Raw genomic sequence first — 27402 nt, forward strand, 5'->3', positions numbered from 1 at the left:
GGGTAGAAGGTCAAGAAGAGCCACCGCCGCCAACTAAAGCTCCCTCGGCAATAACAGTTGATGCCCTGTGTGTATTTAGTATGTTATATGTTTTATTTGGATATACAAAATGTTTATAGCCATGCGTCATCAAAACCATAATTTGCATCACCACAAATACACTTTTCAACAATCTTCAACTTGAACGTACTCACTAAATCATTAGCGCATTCCTGATGCTTCCACGTATATTTTTCTCTACTCATTTAAAAAAAAATCCTCTTCCAGCGATTCCACCCACACAATAACTAAATATAACTTTTCTTCGTTTTTAATTTTCAAGTCACTATGTGCACAAAAGCAATACAGATCGCAAAACCTAACAATAGATTAGCGTGGTCAAGTCACCCCGGCAACAAAGGGAAGCGAGAGCATACCTTTGTTGGCAGGCAGAGTGCAAAAGCAGCTGAAAACTACGAAAGCGAACGCACGCAAAAAAACAGAGAGCAAACTTAAAACACAACCGTATCCAAAGGGGTTCGAAATTGAACCTAAAACTGCTTGACAAAATACCGGTGTTTAAAAAAACACCCAAAATTCCTGGGAGGGGAGCCTAAAACATAATGGAGGAGGCCTCGCCCCCTTGGCATCCCCATTAGCTATGCCAATGCATTTCCTCCCAACTCTGAGAATCGTAATCATCACGTATGAAGTAACAAAACACTTTGATGGAATGTTCTTTATAATATTATCAGAGATTTTTTTTAACTAGATCATTCTAGTCGACCTTAAGGTGGTTTGCTGTGAGATCCCTTTTTCTCGTAACCACTTCGAAACTTTAAGTGCACAAATATCAGCTTCCCCGACAAGTACCACAATGAAACTGTTACTTCACGTTTGCTATAGTGCAGCATACATTTTTTTTTTTTTGTAATTACTTTATTTGTACAGGCTCAATCGAATAAACTTTACAGAGCCGAGTTATCCTTTGCGTTATACATTATTACTGTCTTAAATTTAAAGTTAAAGGAACTGGACCGAGTACTCGCGGTTGTCTCGAGGTTAGTGGATATTTACAATTTTTTGGATGGGAAAAGGGAAGAAGGAGGTTTGAAATGTGGTTTACGATACAACTATTTAATTAATCCTAAAGCATGAAATTATTTCTATTCATCTTGAAAACAAACATTGAAAAAAAAACCCACACGTACAAAATACAAACTAAACACAGGTTAATCTAACTTACAATCTAAGGTTAATATCCTTCAAGTAAACATATATGAGTTTCATAAACTCCAGATCGCGTCTAGCCAAAATATCCCGAACTGGAACATTAGGTTGTCTACCTCGAGCCCGAAGGGAATCATAAAAATGTGATCTGACTCCACGATACTCCGCACAAGACCAAAGGATGTGATCAGCGTCCTGGTAACCTTGTCCACATTCACAGAGATTGCTGTCTCCCAACCCCACACGGAACAAGTGAGCGTTTAGACAATAGTGATTGGACATGAGACGAGACATCACGCGTATGAAGTCTCGACTCAAGTCCAACCCTTTGAACCATGCAAACTTCGACACCTTAGGGATAATTGAATGTAGCCATCGTCCCAAGCTCCCTTCACTCCATTGATGTTGCCAGCTAACGAGCGACTGCTGACGATAAATAGAGAAAAATTCACTATAGGCGATTTGTCGATCATAAATGTCGCCTTCCATAGCGCCCACCTTCGCAAGTGAATCCGCCTTCTCATTGCCCAAAATTGAGCAATGCGAAGGGACCCACGCGAAGGTGATGATGAAAGAGCGCACGGATAAAGCACTAAGCAGTTCTCGTATTTTCAAGAGAAAATATGAGAAGTGCTTTACCGGCCTAATGGAACGGATAGCCTCGACAGAACTGAGACTATCCGTAAAAATAAAGTAGTGGTGTGGAAGAAGTGAAGCAATAGTTTCCAAAGTGTAGTGAATTGCTGCCAGTTCAGCCACATACACAGAACAAGGAGCTTCAAGTTTTCGAGAGGCGCTATGAAATTCATTAAATACACCAAAACCAGCGGACTCCTCTATTAGAGATCCATCTGTGAAAAACGTTCTTGCAGAATCAACATGGCCAAACTTTGCAGCGTATAATGACGGAGCAATCATAGGACGATGATGCTCTGGAATTCCGTGGATTTCCTGCGTCATAGATAAATCAAAATTCACTGAATTGCCGAAATCGGAGAAGACTACACGATTGGGAATATTTCTTGAAGGGCTGACATCCTGTGTTAAATAAAGGTAGTACAAAGTCATAAAACATGTTTGAGGATTTAGCTCCAGAAGCTTCTCAAAGTTTTCGATCACCAGTGGGTTCATTACTTCGCAACGGGTGAGGAGCCTCAGAGATAACTCTGAAAAACGGACGGATAGTGGCAACATGCCCGCCAGCACTTCGAGACTCATAGTATGAGTCGAGTGCATGCATCCTAACGCGATACGAAGACAACGATACTGGATCCGTTCCAGCTTGATGATGTGCGTTTTAGCTGCCGACTGGAAACAAAAACTACCATATTCTAGAACCGATAAAATCGTTGTCCGGTACAACGTCAGAAGATCTTGTGGATGAGCTCCCCACCACGTTCCGGTAATTGATCCTTAGTTGGCATTTTCGTCTCAGATACTCAATGTGGGATCTCCAGGTGCATTTGGAATCGAACCAGACCCCGAGATATTTAAAAGACATGGAATGAGTGATCGGTTTACCCAAAAGTTGAAGCTTCGGTTGTGCTGGGCTATGCTTCCTAGAAAAAACGACCAACTCAGTTTTCTCCGTGGAGAATTCGATACCTAGCTGAATAGCCCAAGTAGACAAATTGTCCAAGGTATCCTGTAAGGGTCCTTGCAGGTCAACCTCTTTTGGCCCTGTGATAGACACTACGCCATCATCTGCAAGTTGTCTCAACGTGCAATTGTCACTAAGACAATTGTCAATTTCTCTAACGTAGAAATTGTACAAAAGGGGGCTTAAACATGAGCCTTGGGGGAGACCCATGTAGCTAAGTCGAAAAGCTGTAGAGTTTCCATGAGAAAAGCTCATATGTTTTTCTGACAGCAAATTGTACAAAAAATTATTCATTAATGGAGACAATCCACAAGCGTGGAGTTTCTCTGAAAGAACTTCAACGGATACTGAATCAAAAGCCCCCTTGATATCCAAGAACACAGAAGCCATTTGCTCTTTCTTAGCAAAAGCCAACTGTATTTCCGAGGAAAGCAACGCGAGACAGTCGTTCGTTCCCTTACCCCTACGGAAACCAAATTGAGTATCTGAAAGAAGGTGGTTCGTCTCAACCCATTTGTCGAGGCGAAAAAGGATCATTTTCTCCATCAATTTCCGAATACACGACAGCATCGCTATGGGCCGATACGAATTGTGATCCGACGCGGGTTTATCAGGCTTTTTAATGGCTATCACTCTCACTCGTCTCCAATCGTCGGGAACAATATTGAGCTCCAAGAACTGATTGTACAAGTTCAACATGCGCCTCTTAGCGACGTCTGGGAGGTTTTTCAGCAAGTTGAACTTGATTCTATCAGATCCCGGGGCAGAATTGCCACACGAAAGGAGAGCGAGTGAAAGTTCCACCATTGAAAAAGGCTGACTGATGTCGTCTACCGAATTCGCGGTTTCGCGAGGAATCAACTGCGACGGCACGGAATCCGGACACACTTTTCGCGCGAATTTAAGAATCCATTGATCCGAGCATTCCTCGCTTTCGTTGTTAATAGACCGGTTACGCATTCTTCGCGCCGTACTCCAAAGCGTATTCATAGACGTTTCGCGCGACAATCCGTCTACAAACTGCCGCCAGTAACCCCGTTTTTTGGCCTTGATGAGGCTCTTGAGTTCGCGTTCAAGAGATGTGTATGCGTCGAAATGCTCGCGTGTTCCGCGTTTCCGAAAAAGTTTAAACGCGTCGGACTTTTTACGGTAAACCTCCGTGCATTGTTGATCCCACCAGAGCGATGGTGTTTTCTTACGAATAGACGATCGCGGCACCGGTCGTGTTTGAGCTTGAAGTGCGCTGTCGACGATGAGATTAGAGAGGAAATTATATTCCTCCAACGGCGGAAGCTCTTCCACTGACGATACTGTATCGTCTATCGCGGATTGGAACTTAGTCCAATCGATGTTACGGGTTAGATCATACGCGACGTTAACGGATTCTGACGAGTTGAACCCACTGGAAATCGAAATTTTGATCGGCAGATGATCACTACCGTGCGGATCCTGGATTACATGCCAAGTGCAATCCAACGATAGTGAATTGGAGCAAAAGGTGAGGTCTAATCTGCTACCATTCGAGTATGGGCCAGCCAAACGTGTTACTTCTCCATTGTTAAGTATTGTCATGTTGAAGTTGTCGCAGAGATCATAAATCAAAGTAGAACGGTTATCATCGTACAGCTCTCCCCAGCCTGTACCGTGGGAGTTAAAATCTCCCATGATCAACCATGGAGCGGGAAGTACCGCACATATGTCGAAAAGTTGTTTGCGATTAACAGAGACTCTAGGAGCAATATATACAGAAGCAATACAAAGGCTCTTACCTTTAATGGTAGCCTGACATGCGACAACTTCAATACCGGGGAATTCGGGAAGATTCACTCTATAGAAGGAATGGCACTTTTTGATCCCCAAAAGTACCCCTCCTCCACGTGAATCCTCACGATCCAATCGAATAATGTTAAAATCATAAAAAGGGAGATCAATTTCTGAAGAGAGCCATGTTTCACAGAGGGCAAATGCATCGCAATTATTGTTATGGACTAAATACTTGAACGAATCTAATTTCGGAATAAGACTTCGACAATTCCACTGTAGAACAGTGATCAAATCCCCGACCTCGTTTGGAAAATTATCCATCGAAGGAGATGATAGCTGCAAGAAGGGGCCATTTTGAAGTCAATTGCTTCAAGAAGGATTTCACAGTCGGAAGCAATGTGAGGACAATGCTTTTCAGAGGATCAGAAATGTTGAGGTATTTGAGAATACCGTCCACAATGTCATCAAATGAGAACAGCCCAGATGAAGAAGGGGTTTCTGTTCTTAAAATTGGGGCATCAGGGGTTTTGGATGTCCCCGGAAGAGGTGGAAAATCCTGGGTATAATCAGTTCTGCGGAATCCAGGAGGAGTAGAAGTCTCCTTTTTTCCACCACTCCTTGATTTGGGCAAGCTGATTTGGGGTTCTTGATCTGCAACTTTCCGCGAACGGATGCGTTTTCGTTTCCGGGCAGAACCTTCCGGAAAACTGAAAGAAACTCCCTCCTCAGCCAAGTCAGAGCCAGACTCGTCATCTGACAAAAGAGCGAAGGGATTTGTTTCGTTGGTCGATGGCTTGGCTGTCTTAAGCATTTCTGCAAAAGACCGCCTGGAACGTTCCTTAAGGGAGCGTTTCATTTTGTCCCCGAGCTGTTTGTACGCCGGGCACGACGAGAGAGCATGAGGAGGAGTTCCATTGCAGTACACGCATTTTGGTGCAGTAGCTGCGCAAGCGCCATCCTCATGCTTCTCCCCGCATGTGGAGCAGCGTGCCTTGTTGCCGCAGTGGGAGGCCGTATGTCCCAACCGCTTACAATTCTGGCAGTTCATGACCCGAGGTACAAACAACCGCACAGGAAGACGAAGTTTTCCCAGCTCGATGTATTGAGGAAGGGCAGATCCAGAAAAGGTCACCCGAAACGAGTCTGTGGGGGTAAAACTCTTTTTACCCTCGCTGAGCGATACTGACTTCATTCTATGAACGGCCAGTATCTTTACCGGAGGAAGCAAGGGGTTCTTGAATCGGCCAACCGCTTGCTTCTCCAGTATCTCGGGGTTCAGACTCGCCTCAGTGACCACGCCTTCGATCTCCACATCAGAGGCTGGAATGTACACCCTATATTCCAGTGTGAAAAACTGGGAAACAGCAATTTCATTAGCCTGTTTCAGGTTAGCGACGGTCACACGAAGTTTGTTGTGCCTAACCTTCGTTATTTCGGTCACGGCAGAGAATCGCTTTGTCAGATCATCAGATATCTGAACAACATTCAAGGGTTTGTTTTTGGGCTGAAAATAGACAACCCATGGGCCAGTCGAGTCATTCGGGTAGGCCCGCAATCTGGTGCTTTTCTCATCCTGCCCATTGACAGACTGAGACGACGAACCAGGGATGACATCATCATTATTCTGAGATGAATGGTCATCCATGTCGTCTTCTGACAAAACATCCATTTTGTTCAACTAGTGGGAGCGCAAAACGCTCTCCCACTGAACGCACAGACACAATACACAGAAAACACTACAAACACAGAAATACAAAATGAAAATTTAACTAATGGGGGAGGAAAAGAAACAAGAAAAAAACAAAAACTTATCTGATAATCCTATACTACCACCGAGCGTTATATGTGTAGGCGTTTACACAGATGGCTGGAAGAGACGCGCTGCGTGGATGACCTTCGTTGTGGTGCACTTGATCGAGGCTCGGTACTCAGCGCACACAGGCGCACGATGATTGATGAACGATGTAGATGTAGAAACGGGTGCTCACACTCGATGATGATGATACGTGAGCGGGTATGCGCGAGCGCGTATGCGTGACCACGCAACGATGATGCCCAAATTGGATTGCGAAATACCAATAGCACGGATTAATCGTTCCGAAAATGACACTTTCTACAAAAAAAAAACTCACTTTTCGATCAATTTACCGGGAACTATGCCAGGAGTCACTTAGTGAGAAAAAAAACTGATAATTTATATCAAGCGAATACCGAGAAAACTTCCAAAACAACGGAGCGCGAAACAAGTCGACTGTACTTCTTGCTAGGACGCAGTGAGATGAGTGCAGCATACATGAAGTAGCAATTTCAGGTGAAATGGGGCATTAATTTCCGAGATTTGTGTTATTGAAAATTTAAAGTGGAAGTGCATGCGTAGCCTACGTGGTGGCCATTTGTAGACTCTACAAGGCATCACCTTAACGATATGGTGGATCGATACCGGACATCTATCATGAACTGATTTGGTGAGTTAGTGCCAGTTAAAAAACATTATTTTACATTCCATTTCTATTCGTTCCCATTTGCTACTCGCGCGATCTATTGTTCGGAATGTACTTAAGAACGACGGTTGAAGTTCAGGCTACCACCATATATTGGTTTCAGGTTAAATGCTTGGGAATGCCGTTACTATTAAGATGAACGTGTAAAACAATAGTATTTTTTACAAGTTAATAATGCATTCTATAGCAGTATTAACAATTTTTCAAAACCTACATATGATAAAACAAAGAATATTTACCTTTACAAAACTGGTAAATGCAACATAAAAAAGAAGTAAAAGATTCCAAACTCCATGTCTTAAAAATACAAGTATAGTTTATTTTAAAATGGTACCAGAATTGATTTCGGAACCTATCAAATGATTGAGTAGTGGAAAAATGCCGATTGGATAGGTTTTTTTTGTTTAGGCATTGAAACAATAAGTAGGTAAATGGCTCTAATGTTGACCTATGGATCTATGATTGGGCCAAATGCTAAAAATCTGCTATTTATCAATTTTAACTAGATGAATGCGTCATTGGTTGCTATTGAAAATTTAGTCGATTGCTGAATTTATGTATGGGCCCAAATTAGGGGCATTTAGGCCGACATTACATCCAGTTCCCCTATTTCATCGCAATAACATTGCATAAAACCTTGCGTCTATGTTGCGCGTAGTTTATTTTCAAAAGGTAGCAAAAGTGCTAAAATTGACTCTCAATGTTTGTCAATAGCAATCAGTCTGTCGTATTAGTTTGCTCAATTTCCCAAAACCATTTATTTTTCAATTATTTCGACTGTTCATCAAGTGCAACCTGTCGATCAATACAATTGTTTGCTATGTGACACAATCGTATTTTCCTAAGCCCAGATTGATTGTGGGAGACCCAAAACTAAATTCCAAACCACCCAAACACCATCCGTCAACACTGTCAACATACTATCCCAATGTAAAGTGGCCCAAAAAAAATAGTAACGTTTGGATGGATGTGTCACATTTGAAACGGCGGAAACAATGAAAGTGGCGAAGTTTACGCCACAAAAACGTCAATTAAACATTTATCGGTAAGCAAACAGAGTTGATCGGTTTACTCAAAAACAGTACAAATGTGTTGCCACAATTAATTACGCAAACAATAATAAAAATCACTGGCGACCACGAGCAAATAACTGTAACGAGTAAATAACGACACATTTATATTATCATGTGGAAAGTTCTGACCGTAATCAATGAAACGGTCAATAAATTCACACGCACATGTAATTGAAAACCCATTGACAAGCACCCCTTTTTGATCGAGTGGCGCCAGAACAGCAAGGACCTTTTGAATCCACTTTTATGGATTAGAATCGGCAACTGGGCAACAAATTGGACGTGTTTATTTTGCATCGCGGGACTCCGTTTAACCGGACCCCATGCTGCGCCGGGAAAGCGTGCGAACAAGCGGAAATATTGTATGTGCATGCAGGTGTTCAGGTAACAATGGGAACAAAACCAGACCGCGTTCGCACAGTAAACAATAGTCATCAGCAGTTTTTACAGCGCAAACACGGCGGTCGCATGCCAACCAGCGGGTTCATTCAGCAGCAGCAAATTCATGTCACATAGTGAAACACTGACGCGGACGGTGGTTATGGGAAAGAGCATGACCGGTGAGGGAACCCACTAATGTAATGGTTCTCGGTTTGCTTGCTGGCGACGGGGGTGGTTTGATGACGACAAGTAGCGTGCGTTCGATCGATATGGTCGCACTTTGAGGTTAGTTTTTCCAGCGAAATAGACAACACAAGTGCTACCGCCGCCTACTACCAAAGCCGCAGCAGCCGTTTTACACCATGGGAAGTAGGTAGGTTTGTACGGCGGTGCCAGATGGTGTGGTTTTGCTGCAAATTGTAGCATTGATTAATGGTAATAGTGTCAATTGGGGGTGGTAGCTTAGCGAACAAATGGTTTCCAGTTAATCACTATTGTTAGATTAGTTAGCGGGATGGGCAAGTGTGTTGCAAATGAACGCGGTAGCAAATTACTAACGGTGGAACTGTGAGAGTGACTTTCACAAACGAAAATTACATGTGTCATTTCGAGTGTATGAAGATTAGCATTCAATTTGCTTCTGCCAATAGTGTTATTATTGGGATCAGTTGCCTCAGAAACGGGATATCCCTTGTAATTAAATCCCTGTGAAACCAAGATTATCCTCGCATAATCATATCACTGCAAACGAATGCAACATCCAAGCCCTTTTAAAGATGCCACTGAATCCTTTACCAGCATTAAAGTCACACCGCACATAGCTTAATTCCGTTCGCAAACAAGTGGGACCGTAACTGAATATGCTTCATAAGCCAAATCAGCTGAGCAGCCACTGGATCCCTCCGCATACATGGCAAGGTTAACCTCAATCCTGTGAGAACAAACCCAGCCTCTCCTCGTCTCAGTCGTTCATAGAAAATACATGAATTATACAAGTATGTATCCGTTTTGTTTCGCTAGACTCGGATCGGATTTCAATTCCCCATTCGGGAAAAAGCCTCCCATCCATCTACTTTAAAGCAGTTTCCCATATAGATATGTGAGGAGCAAAAAAAAGCAGAAGTAGAAGCAGTGAGCAACAGTTTACTCAGGCTAAGAGCCTGCTGAGGTTGCTCTTTTTGAAGTGTTGAACTTTCAACCGACAACGAGCGGCAGCAGTCGGTCGGCATGGCGAAGAGGAAGCTTTGTAAAGTGAGCTGTGAAGGGTTGCCAATAGTTTTTTTCAAAAATAACTGGCAAAAAAGCAGCCAAAAAAAATTGAGGAAAACTGGGCCACATTTAGCAGCACGAAACGAATCATTTTTTTATTGTACGAACGATTGGATGAAAAAGATTTTTGTTTCGAGATACGCAATGTGGCCTCTGGATCTCCATGAAAATTTTATTTTCTTGCACGCATGCAAATTTCTGATTTTTTCTAAGATTATTTTTGTAGCGGCGCCGGTCACTGTGGTCCAAAACGGCAAAAAGTGGAACTTTATTCGTAGAGCCTTACCTTTACATTTTAGCCATATAGTGTCTATGAAAAACCATAAATAATAAGGTTATTGTACTCAAATTTGGGAAGGGAGCGACAAATGAAACCTTCTCAACTTTATAGTACTTGAGCTAAGCTTCAAGAAAAAAAGTTGGTTTTGTGTCCTCACTTGCCCCATTCTCTCCTAAAAGCTTATGAAGTAATGGAAAAATAAAGATAAAAGTTGTTATAACTTTACAAGGAGTAATTGTAATGATTTATGATTTTCAGCAAAAACGTTTGTTTTGATTGTTTAAATAATTTTCTAGAACATATACTTGAAAAATGATATTTAAAGAAGTTAAGTATGAAAAACTAAATTTAAGGGAACTTCCATAGAAAAAGCTCCATAGCTCTGAAAATACAGGATTTAGAATTTTGACGTATTGAGTGAAGTTGCTTGTTTTTACATTGTCTACAACTTTGCTCAATACATCGTTCCCCTATATGCTCAAAGAAAAAAGTTAGCGTTTTTATTTTTTGCATAGTAAGACATGACTAATTTTTGACAGTTTCATATTATGTAAGATATTTATACAAACATTTTTTCCCAAGACACTATATGGCTAAAATGTAAAGACTAGGCTCTAGGAATAAAGTTCCACTTTTTGCCGTTTTGGACCACAGTGCGGTGGTGTAGTGGTAAGCGAGATTATCTCACACCCCAGCAGGCCTGGGTTCAATCCCAGTCGGCGCCGCCGGGATTTTCTGAGGCATAATATCTCTCGTCTCTCGTCCCGGTTCATGAGTTGATGCGTCGATAGGCAAGGTCCAGGTGTGGGAGCTGCCTCCCTGGTGTCGGTAGCATTGGTGCTCAGCACGGAGAAAAAGATCGACGGAAAACAAATCAAGGAATAAAAAAGATTATTTTTGTAAAGAATTTTTTTTCTAAAAAATGGTAAGACTCTACTGTTATTAAAAAAACTTTACGGAGCCTAGATTCTTTAAATCGTTTCGTGGTGAGGGATCCAGATTTGCACAGCATATTCAAGAACACTTCGAACAAGTGAACAATACAGCCTCTTCAATGCATACACATTACGGAACTCAGATGCATTTCGGCGGTGTTCTTAGAAACTTAGCTTAGCTCCATTATCACTCCCAAATCCTTAATAGATGTTTCACGCTCCAATCTAATGCCATGTATAATCAAAGTGCACAAGCGTCCGCTACCTGCTGAAACTTATAACTTTACATTTCATCGCGTTCATCTCCATTTCGTTTGAGGCACACCAACATGCAATGGTATCAATGTCTTTGTGTAAAGCAGCACAATCCACCAACGAAGATGATTCGATAAATCTTAAGATTGTCGGCGTAATAAGGCGATGTGAGTTAAGGCGGAGGGTCAAGCCGTTAACGAAAATTATAAAAATCAAGGGCCCTGGATGTCCGAGTACTTCAGCACATCGACGAATAAACACGGGAGGTAATTTATCCAACCCAGGACCTTTTGAGGGATCTACGGAGTTCAACCCTTTGCTGACATCTGCGATGGTGAATGTTGGGCACGGGAAACGTATATCATATGACGGCAGGGAATTTTACAATGCTGGAGCATCTGCCGCAGAGTTGGACGGAACCTACGATTTCGCGACTTGTTCTGCCATCGAATGTCATTTCCGATGGAAACGACTGAGTGACTTTCCTGTTTTTGAAAAAGCGCCAGAAAGAAGAGGGATTTGCTTTAACTTCGTCTTCGATTCGGAAGATATACTCCCTGAAAGAGGAAGATACGCATTCTTCGTAGTCAGTTTCGAGTCTACGAAGAATGATCCTGTTCTCTGCGGTTTGATGACGGAAAAAGCGTCGGTGAGCTTTGCGAATAATGTTTGGTCGGTATCGAAGCTCGATAAATTACATTTCATTTTAACTTAGGTGCTCCAGTTACTACAGTAACTTACCAGCCTTAATTTTTATGATATATATCTAAGTGTTTTTACATTGTTCCTGCCTTGGCAATTCAGTATTTTAAACAGATTTTTTAAACCTGCATGTCAGTATAACAATTGAAATCTTAAAACTAAAAACTAAAACTAAATCTTACCTAAGTATAAAGGGAATTAATCGTTGCAATTGAGGATTGCAACGAATTTTGTCTGAAATTATCAATTATTTTGTTGGACATTTGTTCTAAAGTCTCAACATTGGAAATTCTATGTACTTCGGTAGTACTGTACCAGGAGAGGCAACTTCAAAATCATCTTCAGAACTTTGTTCTGAATCCTTTGAAGTGCTTTTTTCCTGGTAGTGTAACAACTAGACCATATTGGCACAGCGTAAAGCATGACCGGTCTAAAAACTTGTTTAAATATTAGAAGTTTATTCGTCAGGCAAAGTTTGGATTTCCTGTTTCTAAGAGGATACAAACATTTTATATATTTGTTACATTTGGCTTGAATGCCCTTTTTTTTTTGGTCAAGTATTAAATCGAGATATTTCACTTGGTTTGACCAGGAAATTGGAACTCCGTTCATAGTGACTATGTGACTACTACTAGGTTTCAAAGAGGAAGCGCTAGGCTTATGTGGAAATATTATATGTTGAGTTTTGGAAGCGTTGGGGGAAATCTTCCATTTTTGTAAATAAGAAGAGAAAATATTTAAACTTTTCTGCAGTCTGCTGCAAATAACACGAAGACTTCTTCGAACAAAGATTTGTGGCAACCCTGAGGCAAATCAGGGAGGTCCGAAGTGAAAATGTTGTACAATATAGGCCCAAGAATGCTGCCCTGAGGAACTCCTGCTCTAACAGGTAGTCGATTAGATTTGGAATGTTGATAATTTACCTGTAGATTTCTTTCAGTTAAATAATTTTGAACTAATTTCATAATATAAAGTGGAAAATTAAACTTTTTCAATTTAACAATCAAACCTTCATGCCAAACACTGTCTAATGCTTTTTCTATGTCTAGAAGAGCAACTCCAGTTGAATGGCCTTCAGATTTGTTTGAACGAATTAAATTGGTAACTCTTAAGAGTTGATGCATAGTTGAATGCCCATGGCGAAATCCAAACTGCTCATCTGCAAAAATTGAGTTCGTATTGATGTGAAGCATCATTCTATTTAAAATTATCTTTTCAAAAAGTTTACTTATTGATGAAAGCAAACTTATAGGGCGGTAGCTAGAAGCTTCAGCTGGATTTTTATCCGGCTTCAAAATCGAAACAACTTTTGCATTTTTCCATTTATCAGGAAAGTATGCCAAATGGAAACATCCGTTAAATAATTTTACCAAGAAAGACAAGGTACTCTTTGGGAGTTTTTTGATGAGGATATAGAAAATTCCAGCATCACCTGGAGCTTTCATATTATGAAACTTTTTAGTTATAGACCTTACTTCGTCCAAATCAGTCCTCCAGAAAACATCAAAAATATTAGCAATATTAGCTTAGCAAGTTTCTGAGCTTTTTCCAAATTTGTGATCAAAATTTTACCACCTTCTTTAAGCGCTGGAATAGGCTTTTGAAGTTTTTTTTCCTTTTTCCAAAAGGGTTTGGAACTCGGGTCTAATTTAGAAACATTATTTTCAAAAGTTTTGTTCCTCAGGGCGTTTTTTAATTTGTTTTTGCAAATCCCGCCAGATAATTTTCATGGTAGGATCGCGTGTTCTTTGATATTGTCTCCTACGGACATTTTTAAGACGGATCAAGAGCTGAAGATCGTCGTCTATTATAATTGAATCGAATTTAACCTCACATTTTGGTACTGAGGCAGCTCTTGCTTCAACTATAGAAGTAGTCAGAGATTCAAGGGCATAATTAATTTCATCTTTGGTTTGCAAAGGAATGTTTGATCAAAGTTATATCCCATAAATGTTCGATATTGCTCCCAATCAGCTCTATTGTAATTGAAAGTAGAGGTCAGCATGAGTAACCAATTGGCTACAAAGTCGACATGAATCAGTTAAGACCAAATCAATAGTTGAGGGATTTCTTGCAGAAGAAAAACATGTTGGGTTGTTTAGATATTGAATAGTGTAATAACCTGCTGAACAATCCTCAAACAGAATATGACCATTTGGATTGCTTTGAGCGTTATTCCATGAGCGGTGTTTTGCATTAAAATCACCAATAATGAAGAATTTAGACCTATGACGAGTAAGTTTCTGAAGGTCACCCTTGAGAAAAATTCTTTTGTTGGCCTACACATTGGAATGGCAAATAGGCAGCTATAAACGTAAGTTGTCTAAATTTTGCTTCAACAGAAACTCCCAAAGTTTCAAAAGCTTTGGTTTCAAATGAAGAAATAATTTTATGTTTGATTCGTCTATGAACAAAGATGGCCACGCCAATGAGGGTCCATCAAGACGATCATTTCTATAAATGAAATAATTTGCGTTCCTCTTAACCTTATGGTCAGGTTTGAGGAACGTTTAAGTTATAACGGCAATATGCACGTTATGAACTCTCAAAAAGTTAAATAGCTCGTCTTCATTATCTTTAAGAGATCCATCATTCCAATTTAAAAAAAAATTAATGTTTTAAAATCCATTACTAAATTTTAAAGTCATAACAATATTGGTTGCAAATTTTACTCCAGTTTAAATAGCATCAAACATGGAGTTAGATTTCAAGCATCTCAGAAATCATGTCAATTAATGATTTCTGTAAAAAATTCCATTTTAGGGGCAGTAATGCTTCCTAAGTCAAAATTTCCGTTAGAACTACGTTGGTTAGTATTTTGATTTCTACCCGCTGCAATAGCAGCATAGGTAGCTCCATTAACTCGCTGAACATTGTTAGCAGCGAGGGGAGTAGGTATACATGAAAAATTTGAAGCAGGGGTGATATTTGTACCTACGGGTACGAATGTAGAATTTGTTCCTCGCTGACCGTTGTTAACAGCAGAGGAATTTGTATCTGGTCGGGAACGTAGAGCGTTTCCTACCTGTCGTTTAGAACGAGATTGTAGGATCGCTTTGCGAGTCTTACATTCCCAAAAATTGGATTTATGGTTTTCACCACAATTTGAACATTTAAATTTCTTAGGATCTTCCTTCACTGGACAGTCGTTTTTGCGTGAGAGGAATCACCACAATTAATGCATTTAGCTGGCATGTAGCAATTTTAAGTTCCATGACCCCATCCCTGGCACTTACGGCACTGGGTGAGGTTTTGGAAATTTCCTCAAGTCTTCCTGAAGTGTTCCCACTTCACTTGGACATGGAGCATAAGGCTAGCTTTCTCTAATGCCTTAAGGTTGTTCAGTTCACTAGACTTGAAGTGAACTAAATAAAAATCATTAGAAATCCCGTTGCGCGAATCACCAGCACGGGATTTCATTTTCATTTTGATTACTTGGAGTGGCACAACTCCAAGTAATTTTGCCAGTTCATCTTTGATCTGATCCAGGGATTCACCACTGGGCAGTCCTTTCATGACAACCTTGAACACACGTTCAGTTTTGGTGTTATAAGTAAAAAAAAATTGGGCTGCTTCTCAGTAAGATACTTGAGAAGACATTTAAATCCGTCCAAGGTTTCAGCCAATACACGGCATTCACCCTGACGTCCAATTTGTAGTGAAAACTTAACTTTCACGAAGTTCAAAATCAAATTGATTACTCAAATTAATTTCATTAGAAGAGGGATCAAGAGTTTGCCCCTTTCTTTTGCGTTTAGGCGGCAGTAAATTTCAATCCAAATCGACTTCCAAGCAGATTACTATACGAATCTGAAGGATCGAAGAGGAATTTTCCAAATCGATATCCAAGAAGGATTACCTTGGGTAGGGTCCAAACAAGGATCGAAGAGGAATAAGAGTTGAAAAGGTAGACATTTTACAGGTTGAGCACTGAAAAGTGCTGTTTAAATTTGTTGTAACTTTAGGTAGTAGTAACACTTCCTTCAGCAAAAAGCAAATAGATCCGCACGGCAAGAAAGCACGATGCGGACTGACGAAAATGTGGTAGCTACTGCGCTGACATTCGCACCGAGAAGAATTTCATCCCAGTTCAGCAGATGTAGATCTTCCATAACGGCATCATAATGGCATCGATTGAAATCGGGATCATTTTCTATGGAGCTTCGCATGGCCAAACAAAAAACAAACGGTTTGTGGTGACGGTCAGAGGATGAAATCGTGAATGGCAAAGATGGCGAAGGCAAAGGAAGCCTCGATAATTTCAAATAATATTTGTAGATAAACATCAGAGATTCATTGGCGGCAAGATTTGAGCAAACCGAACTGTTTTGTTACAAGTTCTCAAACTCAGTTCGGTTAAAAAAACTGGAAGAATCCAGTTCAAACTAGAATGTTGGCATCACTGGTTGTGATACACTGCACTCTGGAATGGCACAGGCAGAGTGGTATGCTGGCGCTCAACGCAGAAGAAAATCTGAGTTGTAGGGATAACGAGAAACAGGAAGTCAGATGACGAGCAAATCCGCTTGTGGGACATACGAGTGAGAAAAGGGAAGATGCTGTTTCTGGTTCCGGTGTTCTCTTTGTGCCTTCGAACTAAATGCAGACTGGGTTAAAACCATCTTTAGGTTATTCCATTCGTTGTGACATTGTACATTCAAGCATTTCTCGATTACTTTTTTTCGAAGGGATGTATCTGTTTTTGTAAACAATACATTTGATCGTCGATTTGGCGTAACTGGTAGCTCACCCACTCATACTAGCACCACTATCAGGTAGGAGAAAATTTCCCTTATTTGATGGTAGTGTGTGCGTGGGTGAGCTACCAGTTGCACCCAATTGACGATCAAATGCATTTTTTTAAAAAGCAGATACGTTAATTTGAAAAAGTAATCAATATTTGATGATAATTCCACGCCCAAATTTTCAAATTTTATCTTCTATCGCAAACGTTTAAATCACCAAAATTGACAATCAACCTACAGAGCATACAATTCGTTGCGTGCCAACTCCACACTGATGCACCATTGTAAAAATGTTGCGGAATTCACTTTAATCATCATTCTTCAAATCGCCATCTCCCTCGACAAAAAAAAAAAACGTAAACTTACCTCCTAATGGACGAATAGTACTGATCCAGGAATTCCTTGGCGTGCTGCAGCACAATATCCGCCTTTCTCGGCTCCGTCCCGACGATGTTCGGCAACATCACGCTACCCATGCAAACCTCCCTGGAGCAGTGCATCACCTGTTGAGGGAACGAGAATGAAAGAGAGAGAGAGAAATGATTTAGTTCGGTCTATTTTCCCAAGACAGTTGCACTCAACAACACGTGATTTGAAAAATGAGCGGTCTTAAAGTAGGTGACACTTCAATTCCTTGCAGCATATGTGTGAGGAACTCCTAGTCCCCTTTACAGGAGTAGAAACTGTGCATCTCGAAGGAATGTGAAAGAAATATATTTAGGTAGCAACCGTAACCTTTGAGCAAACGCAATGTGTTCACGAAGTCGACAACGAGCTACCTTTTTAACGTGAAAAATAAGGGATGAAAAATTGCCGCGTTTGGTTTGAGCTGCCAGAAAAGGCAAACATAAACATTTTTCAACTGTATTTTGACTGTTCTTGTTGTTGTTGTTGTTGCACACATTTCAGCGCTTTCGCATTACCCCAATATTTAGCATACGAACATCAATGGAATCTCTTGGGTGAAGGCGTATGGATTTCGTGGATTGTTATTGCGAGGTATGAGTTGAGTCATGTGATGTAAAACGAGCATTCCTCAAAGCATGTCTGACAACAAAACGGTATTGACTCATTCCTGAATTGGCCGGTTACCTTACTTTGGTTACGAAATTGTTAACATACTGTGTATGTATTACACATTGTATTCTGAGCCGATTTCAAAGGTCAAAATATCAAATGAAAAGTAATTAAAAGTTGTTTTTAGGAAAAATATAATGTTACTAAAAAAAAGTGGGATTTCGTATTGAAAAACATTGATTGTATTTGTATGATTTTCATGGTTTGAAGACATAGGGCGCAATATGTTTTTATATTTTTCCTTGAAAATTTAGGCTACTCAAGATATAAAAAAAATCAACGGTGTGTTTTTTTTTCGTTTTTGAGTTATTTTTTTTTAAAGTAAAAAGTTTTGGGCTTTTGTTCAATACTCTTATGCGAATAGACTACCATGCGTTGTGACCATGTTACAGTCGCTATAAATCAATGGAGGCGCATAGGAGTATGGAGCGAATACCCAAAACTTGATAAACTTCAAAAAAATATAACTCAAAAACAAAATAAATCCATCGCAGATATTTGGATGTGTCGTGTAAAAAAAAAACTTTAATTTTAAAGAACAATTATAAAAAACATATTGCGCCCTCTGCCAAAAAACCATGAAAACCATAAATAAAAACAAATTCAATGAATGTTTTTAAATACAAAATCCCTATTTTTAAACATAATTATACCTTTCGTTGAAAAGACTTTTGAAAAAAAATGATTTTTTGGACGACCTTAACATGGAAATGGAGAATGGCGTCCACCAACTAACTAAAATAACATTGCCAGGAACTATTGTTCAAGCTAACAGGCAAAGTTTAGCACTGAGCTCTCCTGGAATTCTCCGGAATTCCTTTTGGAATTCACTGCGTTTAAGCTCAAGAACGGATAGTGTCCATATGTCAACATCGTCGGCTCATAACTGCTATTCATCGCATCAATTGGCATTTGACATCCTTATTTTGACTACAGAAGTAGCATCCAAAAGCACAAGGAACATTGCCACGATGCTTATATGAAGAAGGAACAGGAACGTCATGATGTCATTGAGAAGGGTTACGATTGTCCCCACCTGCCACCAACCGAATATCTCCGGGTACAAACTGAGCAAGGCCCTGGTGCAATAAATCTATAAGCTATCTTCATCAATATAAAGAGAAGCAGTCACGGAGGAGAATCTTAACCTGTCAAAGAGATTGCCTGCAAACCACACCTTAAACGGCTTATGGGATATCGTGTGAGTGAAATTGCGACCGCCGACCGCGTGCTCAGTTATGGACAGGAAATCAAGAAAGAACTACTATAGTTTTGTTAATTGGAGTATGTTATAAAGTTAAAATCACAATTAGGTTATTCATTTGTTTGAATCTAAGTCTTTGTTAAACTAGTACAACAATGTATACCTTATCTATATTTCAGCAAACAAAATTAGTCCTGCGCAAACCCATTCTGGTCTGAATACCGAACGTATCCTACCACTTCTAGTACATGGTTACACTTCCTTCCAATATCCTCTCGACGACTTCTTGCCAACCCATTCTTGATGGCGTCTCCGATCTTGTTCTTCCATGTGTAGAGGTGTGATGTGGAATACTAATTCGTAAATCAGGGATTCGGAATAAATATTATAGTTTGACTTATATGAATTGATTTATTCGGAGTTGTAATAATCACTCATCGATCTGAATAAGAAATTCCTTGTTTCCCTGATTCTAAGTTGGGAGGGACGACAATACAAGTCGTCTGGAAGAGTAAATAGTCGAGGTTTTCCCCTTCCAGCAATCGTATATAAGGCGGTTGCCTTCGAGTCAGCATTCATCTCCATCAAGCCATATCCGTGGCTGACGAAGAGTGCGTTCGACGAGTTCCTGTGAGGGGTAAGTTTCAAGCAATTGATTCCCACACCAAACTCCTGATTCGGCTCAGAAATGTTCGTAGACGCCAGTTTCAGCGGACTGGGGATCTGCACCGTAAATACGAAATGGTCGATCTGAATCGGCAGATCGCTTCCAGAATGGTCTCAATCCGGAACGAGAGTTTCGGGCGGCTCGTTCAGAACCTGGACGACCGTTCCAGACCATTCTGGAAGGTTGCCAAGGTGCTGAAGTCTCACCCCAAGCCCATTCCACCACTTAGAGTCAATGACGAACGGCTTATCACCAACGAAGAGAAGGCCAATGCAATTGGGGAGCACATTGCCCAGTCGCATTTGCTTGGCTCTACAATCCCAAGTCCACTCGAGAACCAGGTTGTGCAGTGCGTCCAGACGTTAGATGCCTCCCCTTGTGCCGTCCCTCCAGAAGAACGGATTACAGAAGAACAAATTTGCTCAGCGCTGAAACACAGTACGAACATGAAGGCTCCCGGGTTTGACGGAATATTCAACCTAGAGTTGAAAAATCTCAGCGCGAGGGTGCACTCGCTGCTGGCTGCCATCCTCAACAGATGCTTGGAGCTGCACTACTTTCCAAGCATCTGGAAGGTGGCAAAAATCATCCCGATCCGCAAACCTGGGAAAGACCCTTCACTACCGTCAAGCTACAGACCGATTAGCCTGCTCTCAGCGCTGAGCAAGCTGTTCGAAAAATTGATCCTCAGCCGACTAAACAAGTTTGTGGAGGAACATGACATTCTTCTTCCGGAACAGTTCGGGTTCCGTAAGGGGCATTCCACCAATCATCAGCTAGTGCGGGTGATGAATAACATCCGGAGTAACAAAGCTGTATCCAAGTCCACAGCCATGGCCTTGTTAGACGTCGAAAAGGCGTTTGACAATGTCTGGCACGACGGACTTATATACAAGCTTTGTAACTCCAACTTTCCACCATACCTTGTGAAAATCACCCGTAACTATCTCCAGCAAAGGTCGTTCAGGGTGTCGTTGAATAGTTCCCTTTCGGGACAATTTCCGATCCCAGCAGGTGTTCCGCAAGGGAGTCTGCTGGGACCACTGCTTTACAGCATCTACACGTCGGACATTCCTCCTCTAGGAGACGGTTGCGTGTTCTTTCTGTTTGCAGATGACACCGCGATAGCCGTCAAGGGTAGGATGCCTCGTGAAATTACGAACAAGCTCCAACGATGCCTTGACACCTTTACTGATTATGCCACCACGTGGAAAATCAAAATCAACGCCTCGAAAACCCAAGCGATCATGTTCCTTCACAGACAATCATTAAAACTTAAACCGTCTCCCTCCTGTACCGTAATAATGGATGGTACAAGGGTCGAGTGGTCCACTGATGTTACTTATCTCGGGATGTTGTTCGATGAGAAGCTCCTGTTCCGCTCGCACATAGAGAAAACCCTAGTTAAGTGCTCCGCCTTGGTTAGGTGTTTGTATCCGCTCATTTGCCGCAGATCCCGCCTCTCAAGGCAAAACAAACTGGCTGTTTACAAACAGATCATAGCCCCCGCGATCTTCTATGCCGCCCCGGTGTGGGAATCGTGCGCTCAGACCCACAGGAACAAAATCCAGGTTGCACAGAATAGAGTGTTGAGGATGATCCTAGATCGTCCATTCGACACAAGAATAGCAGACCTCCATCAAGAGGCAGAAATTCCCAAAGTAGATTCCAAAATTGATGATATGACAACTAAATTTATTCAAAAATGCAATCTTTCTGAACATGCTTTAATAAGCAATTTGTACATAGTAGGTTAAGTGTATATAGTAGAGTAGGTTAGTTTTAAGCTGTAAATAGTAGTATTAAGTAGTTTCTCTTCAAATTCTAAAAACAAAACAAACCAATCCCACCAAGGTGGTCGACCGTGTACTAAGTCTAGGACTAATTCTGTAAAACAAATTTTGAATTTTGCCCATACCTAAAGATGAAGAAAGCAATTAAATCACTTAGTAAAAATTTATATGGTAATCGTCCAAGTTAAACTAAAATAAAGATCATTTAAACTAAAAAAAAAAAGTCAGCATTCATTCCACTATCGGATGGTGAAGCGAACGGTATTCGCTTGGAAAACAGCAGCAGCAGCTCCGGGGTCGAGGTTTCCCCCATCAAGCGATCGTATATAAGGCGGTTGCCTTAGACTCAAATTCATTCCACTATCGGATGGTGAAGCGAACGGTATTCGCTTGGAAAACAGCAGCAGCAGCATCAGTATCATTAGGGTCGACATACAAAGAACGGATCGCGATGGAAGACCAGCAAGACCACTTATTCGTCAGAGCACACGGCTACACAACCAAAAATCACGACAATGGCACAGTCGGTACGACGGACAAGGAAGCAAAAAGGTAAATATTGCGCTCGTGAGGTCTCCGATGGGAAGACGGAGAGCCCCAAAAAAAAAGCATATACATAGATCTACCTCCGATGAGTAGGCGGATGTTAGATGAAGTCTTTAAAAAAAAAATAATGGTGAGGTAAACTCTGATGAGTAGGCTGTAGTTAATCATCATTATCAAAAGGCTGTAGTATACACTTCCGAATCGGCGTGATATTAGCAAGAGCGAATGACAGCTCAGTGCTAGCTGAATTATCTACATAACTTTCCATAAAAATGCGAAAAGTAACACAGTTGTTTGGTCTATTCTACAGGAAATCCAAGAAAGGGACCACAAAACAGATGCTTCGGGAGGAGTTATCAACTGTCAGGGCGGAGTTGACTAAACTTCGAAATGAAAAGGATGCTCTTTTGGTTACCGCATCGAACTCGTATTTATCCAACGAGATCGAACATGTTCGTTCAAGCACGGTACGTGAGGATACCACGAACACCGTAAGCGAAACACTTCTGGCTAGCGTGAACAACATTTCGCTGAGCACAATGAGCATTCCAGAGTGCAAACCATCTGACGGAGAAGTGGACATCGATAAAAAGGGCTACGAGTATTGGAAGAACATTCTTGTTGCTTCCTTGAACCTAATTCTAGCGACTGATGAAAGGACAAAAATGGACGTTTTCAGAATCAAGGCGGGGCCAAAACTCTTGGAATTACTGCAAGGAACGAAGTCTTCGACAGGAATGCCGGATGAAAGCAGTTACCCGTTTGCAAATGCGCTCGCTCGACTAGATTGCTATTTTGGGTCCAGAGCTTACATGCTATCACAACGAAGCAACCTTCTCAACACGATGCAACGATCTGGAGAAACAAACATACAATTTGTGCGACGCGTGGCTGCATCCGCAAATCTTTGTGGTTACGATAAAGAGGACGATGAAATGGAAGCAGTGGCACGTTTTGTGATCAAAAGCTCATCCAACAAACGCGTGCGTACCTTAGCGCATCGAAATTGGGTCAAACAAGGTTCGTTGAACGACCTGATAGACCTTGTACGTGATTATGAAACAGAATTATCCAATGAAGAGAAGTTCCAGAACATGCGCAAGCCACTAGAAACATCTTCAGTTGCAGCAATCACCAGTAACACAGTCGTACGTGGACAAACCTACCGAAATACCATGGGTAGATTCAACAACGGTAATCGTGGCAGGGGAATAAAGGGTGATACGGTCAAAATTTGGTCAACATCAACTTGACGTATTTCTTTCAATTTTGCATTTAAAAAACCTGAACACCCCTCATTTTGAAGGTGTGTGTGTGTAGAATGTTGCTCCTATTTTGATTTTGGAATTCACTCTTCAGTTGTCAAAATGCCGTCCAAGCAAGAAGAGCAGCGTATCAAAATTTTGCTCGCGCATCGCGAAAATCCGAGCTACTCGCACGCAAAGTTGGCAAAATCGCTAAAAGTTGCCAAATCAACCGTTACAAATGTAATTAAAGTGTTTGGGGAACGTTTGTCGACAGCCAGGAAGTCTGGATCGGGGGGAAATCGAAAACCGGAAGCCGCTGAGACGACAAAGAGAGTTGCCGGTAGTTTCAAGCGAAACCCTAACCTCTCTCTCCGAGATGCCGCAAATAAGCTGGGTGTATCGTCTACAACCGTGCAATAAATAATAATAAACGTCTATAACGTCTATAACGTGAATAAACGTCTGCTGCCTTTCCTGAAGAAATACGGTTGTTCCGTACTGTTTTGGCCGGATTTGGCATCTTGCCATTACGGTAAAAAGGCCATGGAGTGGTACGCCGCCAACAACGTGCAGGTGGTTCCCAAGGACAAGAACCCTCCCAACACGCCAGAGCTCCGCCCAATTGAGAAATACTGGGCTATTGTCAAGCGGAACCTAAAGAAGACCAAAAAAACTGCTAAGGGCGAGCAGCAGTTCAAGGCAAACTGGCTTTCTGCGGCGAAGAAGGTGGACAAGGTGGCTGTACAAAATCTGATGGCAGGGGTCAAGCGTAAGGCCCGGCAATTCGGATTTGGAAAAGCGGAAGCCTAACTGAATATTTTTCCTGAATTTTATACTAATTGAACTTGAAAAAGAAATTTAATTTGATTTTTTAAATAAACGATTTCACCGATTTACACGCGTTTTCCCTTGACCAAATTTTGACCGTATCACCCTTTATATCATCGAGCCCCAACCCGCAAGCAGGAACCACCGAGAAAAGCCTGTTGGCGTTGTGCAAGCATCTACCATGGTCCTGCCCAATGCCCATGCATCGATAAAGTGTACCACAATTGTAATAGGCGAGGACACCTCTCTCGATGCTGCCTCGATCAGAATCATCCCAGAACCTCAACGAAATGTCAAGCCGCGTCGGATGATGAAGGTCCTCCTCGTAAAATCGCGGCTATCAAGAACGAAGAAGAGAAAACTGGTACCGCACCAGATGATGTAAGTGAAATTGATTAAACTTGATTTTTGAAACATTGATCACGAAATGGATATGTTGAATTTTGAGAAATAGATTGAATAAAATTAATAAATGAAACAAATTCCTTCGTTCATTACTCATAAAAATTGGTAAAACCCCCATGAGCCGATATCAAACCATTGTAGTAATCATTGATTTCAAGGCAAAAACTCATTTTAAGTCAAAATGTTTGCGAGGGAATTTGACCAATGAATCTTGATTAAGAGAGGTTTTCCTGACAGGGCTAATTTTCTTGTTTCGCTCGTTCATTTCAATATCGACACATGGAGGGTTAGCTGAACATATAATTGAATTGTAACCTTCAAAGAAACTCTTTCAGGTACAGTTTCCATCAACAACTGATCCAGTCGTAATTGATCAAGTTGCCTCAATGGCACAAAATGGTCAGGTAGAAGAGGATGCTTTCGTAGTTGCACGCGTAGCTGGAACACGTGTGATATTCTTCATAGACTCTGGAGCGCAAGTTAATACAATAACCAAAGCGGCCTTTGAGAAAATTCTTCTAAGAGATTCATCACGCTATAAGTTAATTGATTTGAGCTACACACCAGATAAATCACTTAAGACTTACGCAACACACACTGATATCAAGATTGTAGCCACGTTTTCTGCGGAACTGTATGTATCCAAAAACAGGCTTGTCTATATCGAAAAATTTTACGTCGTAGATGAGAGTAGAGCCCTTCTAGGATTCAACACTGCAACAAGGTACAGCGTCCTCACCGTGGGCTTGAAAATACCAGTCGGTAACTTCCATGGCGACACCTATTGGTCTTGGGAACTTGCATCAGTAAATGCAGTATGCAAATCCCCAGGAGAAGAGTTTCCCAAGTTTAATGTACCACCAGTTGTTTTGTACTATGACAAGAATATGCCCCCAGCTAGAAACGTATTTACTCACATCCCTGCCGCATACAAGGACCTGACAAAGTGTAAGCTAGAATAATAGAGGTAGTTACCAAGGATATGGACCGTTCATTCTGTTCTTCACTTTTGGTTGTTCCAAAAGGACGCAACGACATACGGCTAGTTATTGACCTAAGAGGTCCTAATAAATGTATCCACCGATCTCCGTTTAGTATGCCGACATTTGACGAGATATTAATGGATCTTCATGAAGCTAAATGGTTTTCAACCATTGACCTTAAAAGCGCATTTTTCCACGTCGTTCTCGACGAGAGCTGCCGCCACCTTACGAATTTTTTCTCCGGAGAGGCCATGTTTAGATGCTGTCGACTACCACTTGGACTTTGCAACGCACCTGATATTTTTCAGGAAATCATGCAATCGACTATTCTTTCTGGATGTAAAGGCGTAGTAAATTATCTGGACGACATTCTTATTGTTGGAAAAACGGAAGAAGAGCATAACAACAATCTAAAAGAAGTTATGGCGCGGTTGCAAGATCATAATGTTTTTATCAACATGGATAAATGTGCGCTTAATCAGCAAGAGGTAACCTGCGTTGAACGGATTCAATTCTAGTGATCCAACTAGCATGGTAAGGGCTCCAAACAACTAAACTTGACTCCAATAAGGATCGCACAAGCGAGCAGTAAAGTGACCTGAGGCATAGCAGGTCACGGAACTCGTCGGTAATTTTGAAAATAAAGCCCAATTGTCGATTAGCTCTGGAGATGATGTCATTGTAATGGATTCTGAAAGTGAGTCTGCAGTTCAAGGTAACGCCGAGATCCTTAATGTGCTCTACACGAGCAAGACAGCGTCCGTAGAGAACATAGTCAAAGATGATTGGTTCGATTTTTCGGTGATAGGAAATAATGTTACATTTTTCGATGCTTAGACTCATCAAATTTCTTGAGCACCAGCCAGCAAATATACCTAACATTATTATTATTATTATTATTTGTATTATAGTCACTTTAACGTCATTCGTGAATTCTCTGGGGGTGAGATTTGAACTCGTGAGTTTGGCGTGAGAGGTATGGATTATAATCACTACGCCGGGGTCGCCCCAATATACTTAACATATTCTGGAGATCCCAACAGCCCGAGAGACTTTTAATAATGTTGTAGATTTTCGTATCGTCTGTATAGAAAACGTGGCATCTTGATAGTATCAGAAAGGCGACGTCGTTTAAAAAGATCGAAAATAGTAGCGGTCCTAGCTTACTGCCTAGCGGAACTCCCGAGTTGTTTGAGAACGAGCTATTCAACAAGTAATATCTGAACCAATCCACAGCCGTTGACGAGACGCCAGTATATCCAGCTTGGCAAGCAAGATATTATGGTCCAGCATGTCAAATGCAGCTTATAGATCCATATACGCAGCATCGACTTGCCATCCTGAATCCATGCATCGCAAACAGTTAGAAGTAAACTGCACCAGGTTCGTGAATACGGAGCGTTTCGGGTGTGTTAAATGGGTAAACAAGTCATTTTAGTAAACCCAGGAGATTTTCCGTTGGAAGCAGATTTGTCTCTCACTACTACTGGAATTTAATGTTTTGTATTTTTTGAAGTGTATAAAAGGTACAAATCACTTAAAAAATCAAGATTAAAGGATTGCTTGGTTAAAAAAAAAAAGAAATTCTTTAGAAAGCCAAATTTAGTCATTTTTCAAGATTCTAAACATTGAACAAACTTCTTCTGAACTATGAATGAACTCAATGAAGATTTAGGTAAATCCGCAATGAGACCATTATAAATAAATTACAGTACCCGTTCGATTTTGGTAACAAATCCACAAAACCATTCGTTTTTGGCACGGATTTTGAAAATAATGTACTTTTGTGCCATGTGATTACAATTTTTAATAAAAAAAATAATTATTAATAACGTCTAAGTAATCAAGATGACTCACGGTGGTCAATAATCATCGAAATCATAAATTAAATTTAAAAATAATGCCGTTCGATTTTAGCAACACTAAATTTTCGGACTT

At 41.0% G+C, this 27402-nt stretch overlaps 1 protein-coding gene across 3 annotated transcripts in view; it reads right to left on the reverse strand.

Annotated features, from left to right (window-relative positions):
- The window catches only part of Nos (Nitric oxide synthase), a 288786-nt gene that overhangs the window by 89571 nt on the left and 171813 nt on the right, over nucleotides 1-27402 (reverse strand). For all 3 annotated transcript variants that reach the window (XM_065220708.1, XM_065220709.1, XM_065220707.1), the window contains exon 4: nucleotides 17081-17217. In XM_065220708.1, coding sequence (XP_065076780.1) covers nucleotides 17081-17217 — 137 coding nt within the window. The remainder of the gene's footprint in view (nucleotides 1-17080; nucleotides 17218-27402) is intronic.

This window comes from Ochlerotatus camptorhynchus, unplaced genomic scaffold (assembly GCF_037179485.1).
Source record: "Ochlerotatus camptorhynchus isolate MF236.1 unplaced genomic scaffold, CSIRO-AGI_Acam_v1.1 ptg000131l, whole genome shotgun sequence".
Taxonomy (NCBI): Eukaryota; Metazoa; Arthropoda; class Insecta; order Diptera; family Culicidae; genus Ochlerotatus; species Ochlerotatus camptorhynchus.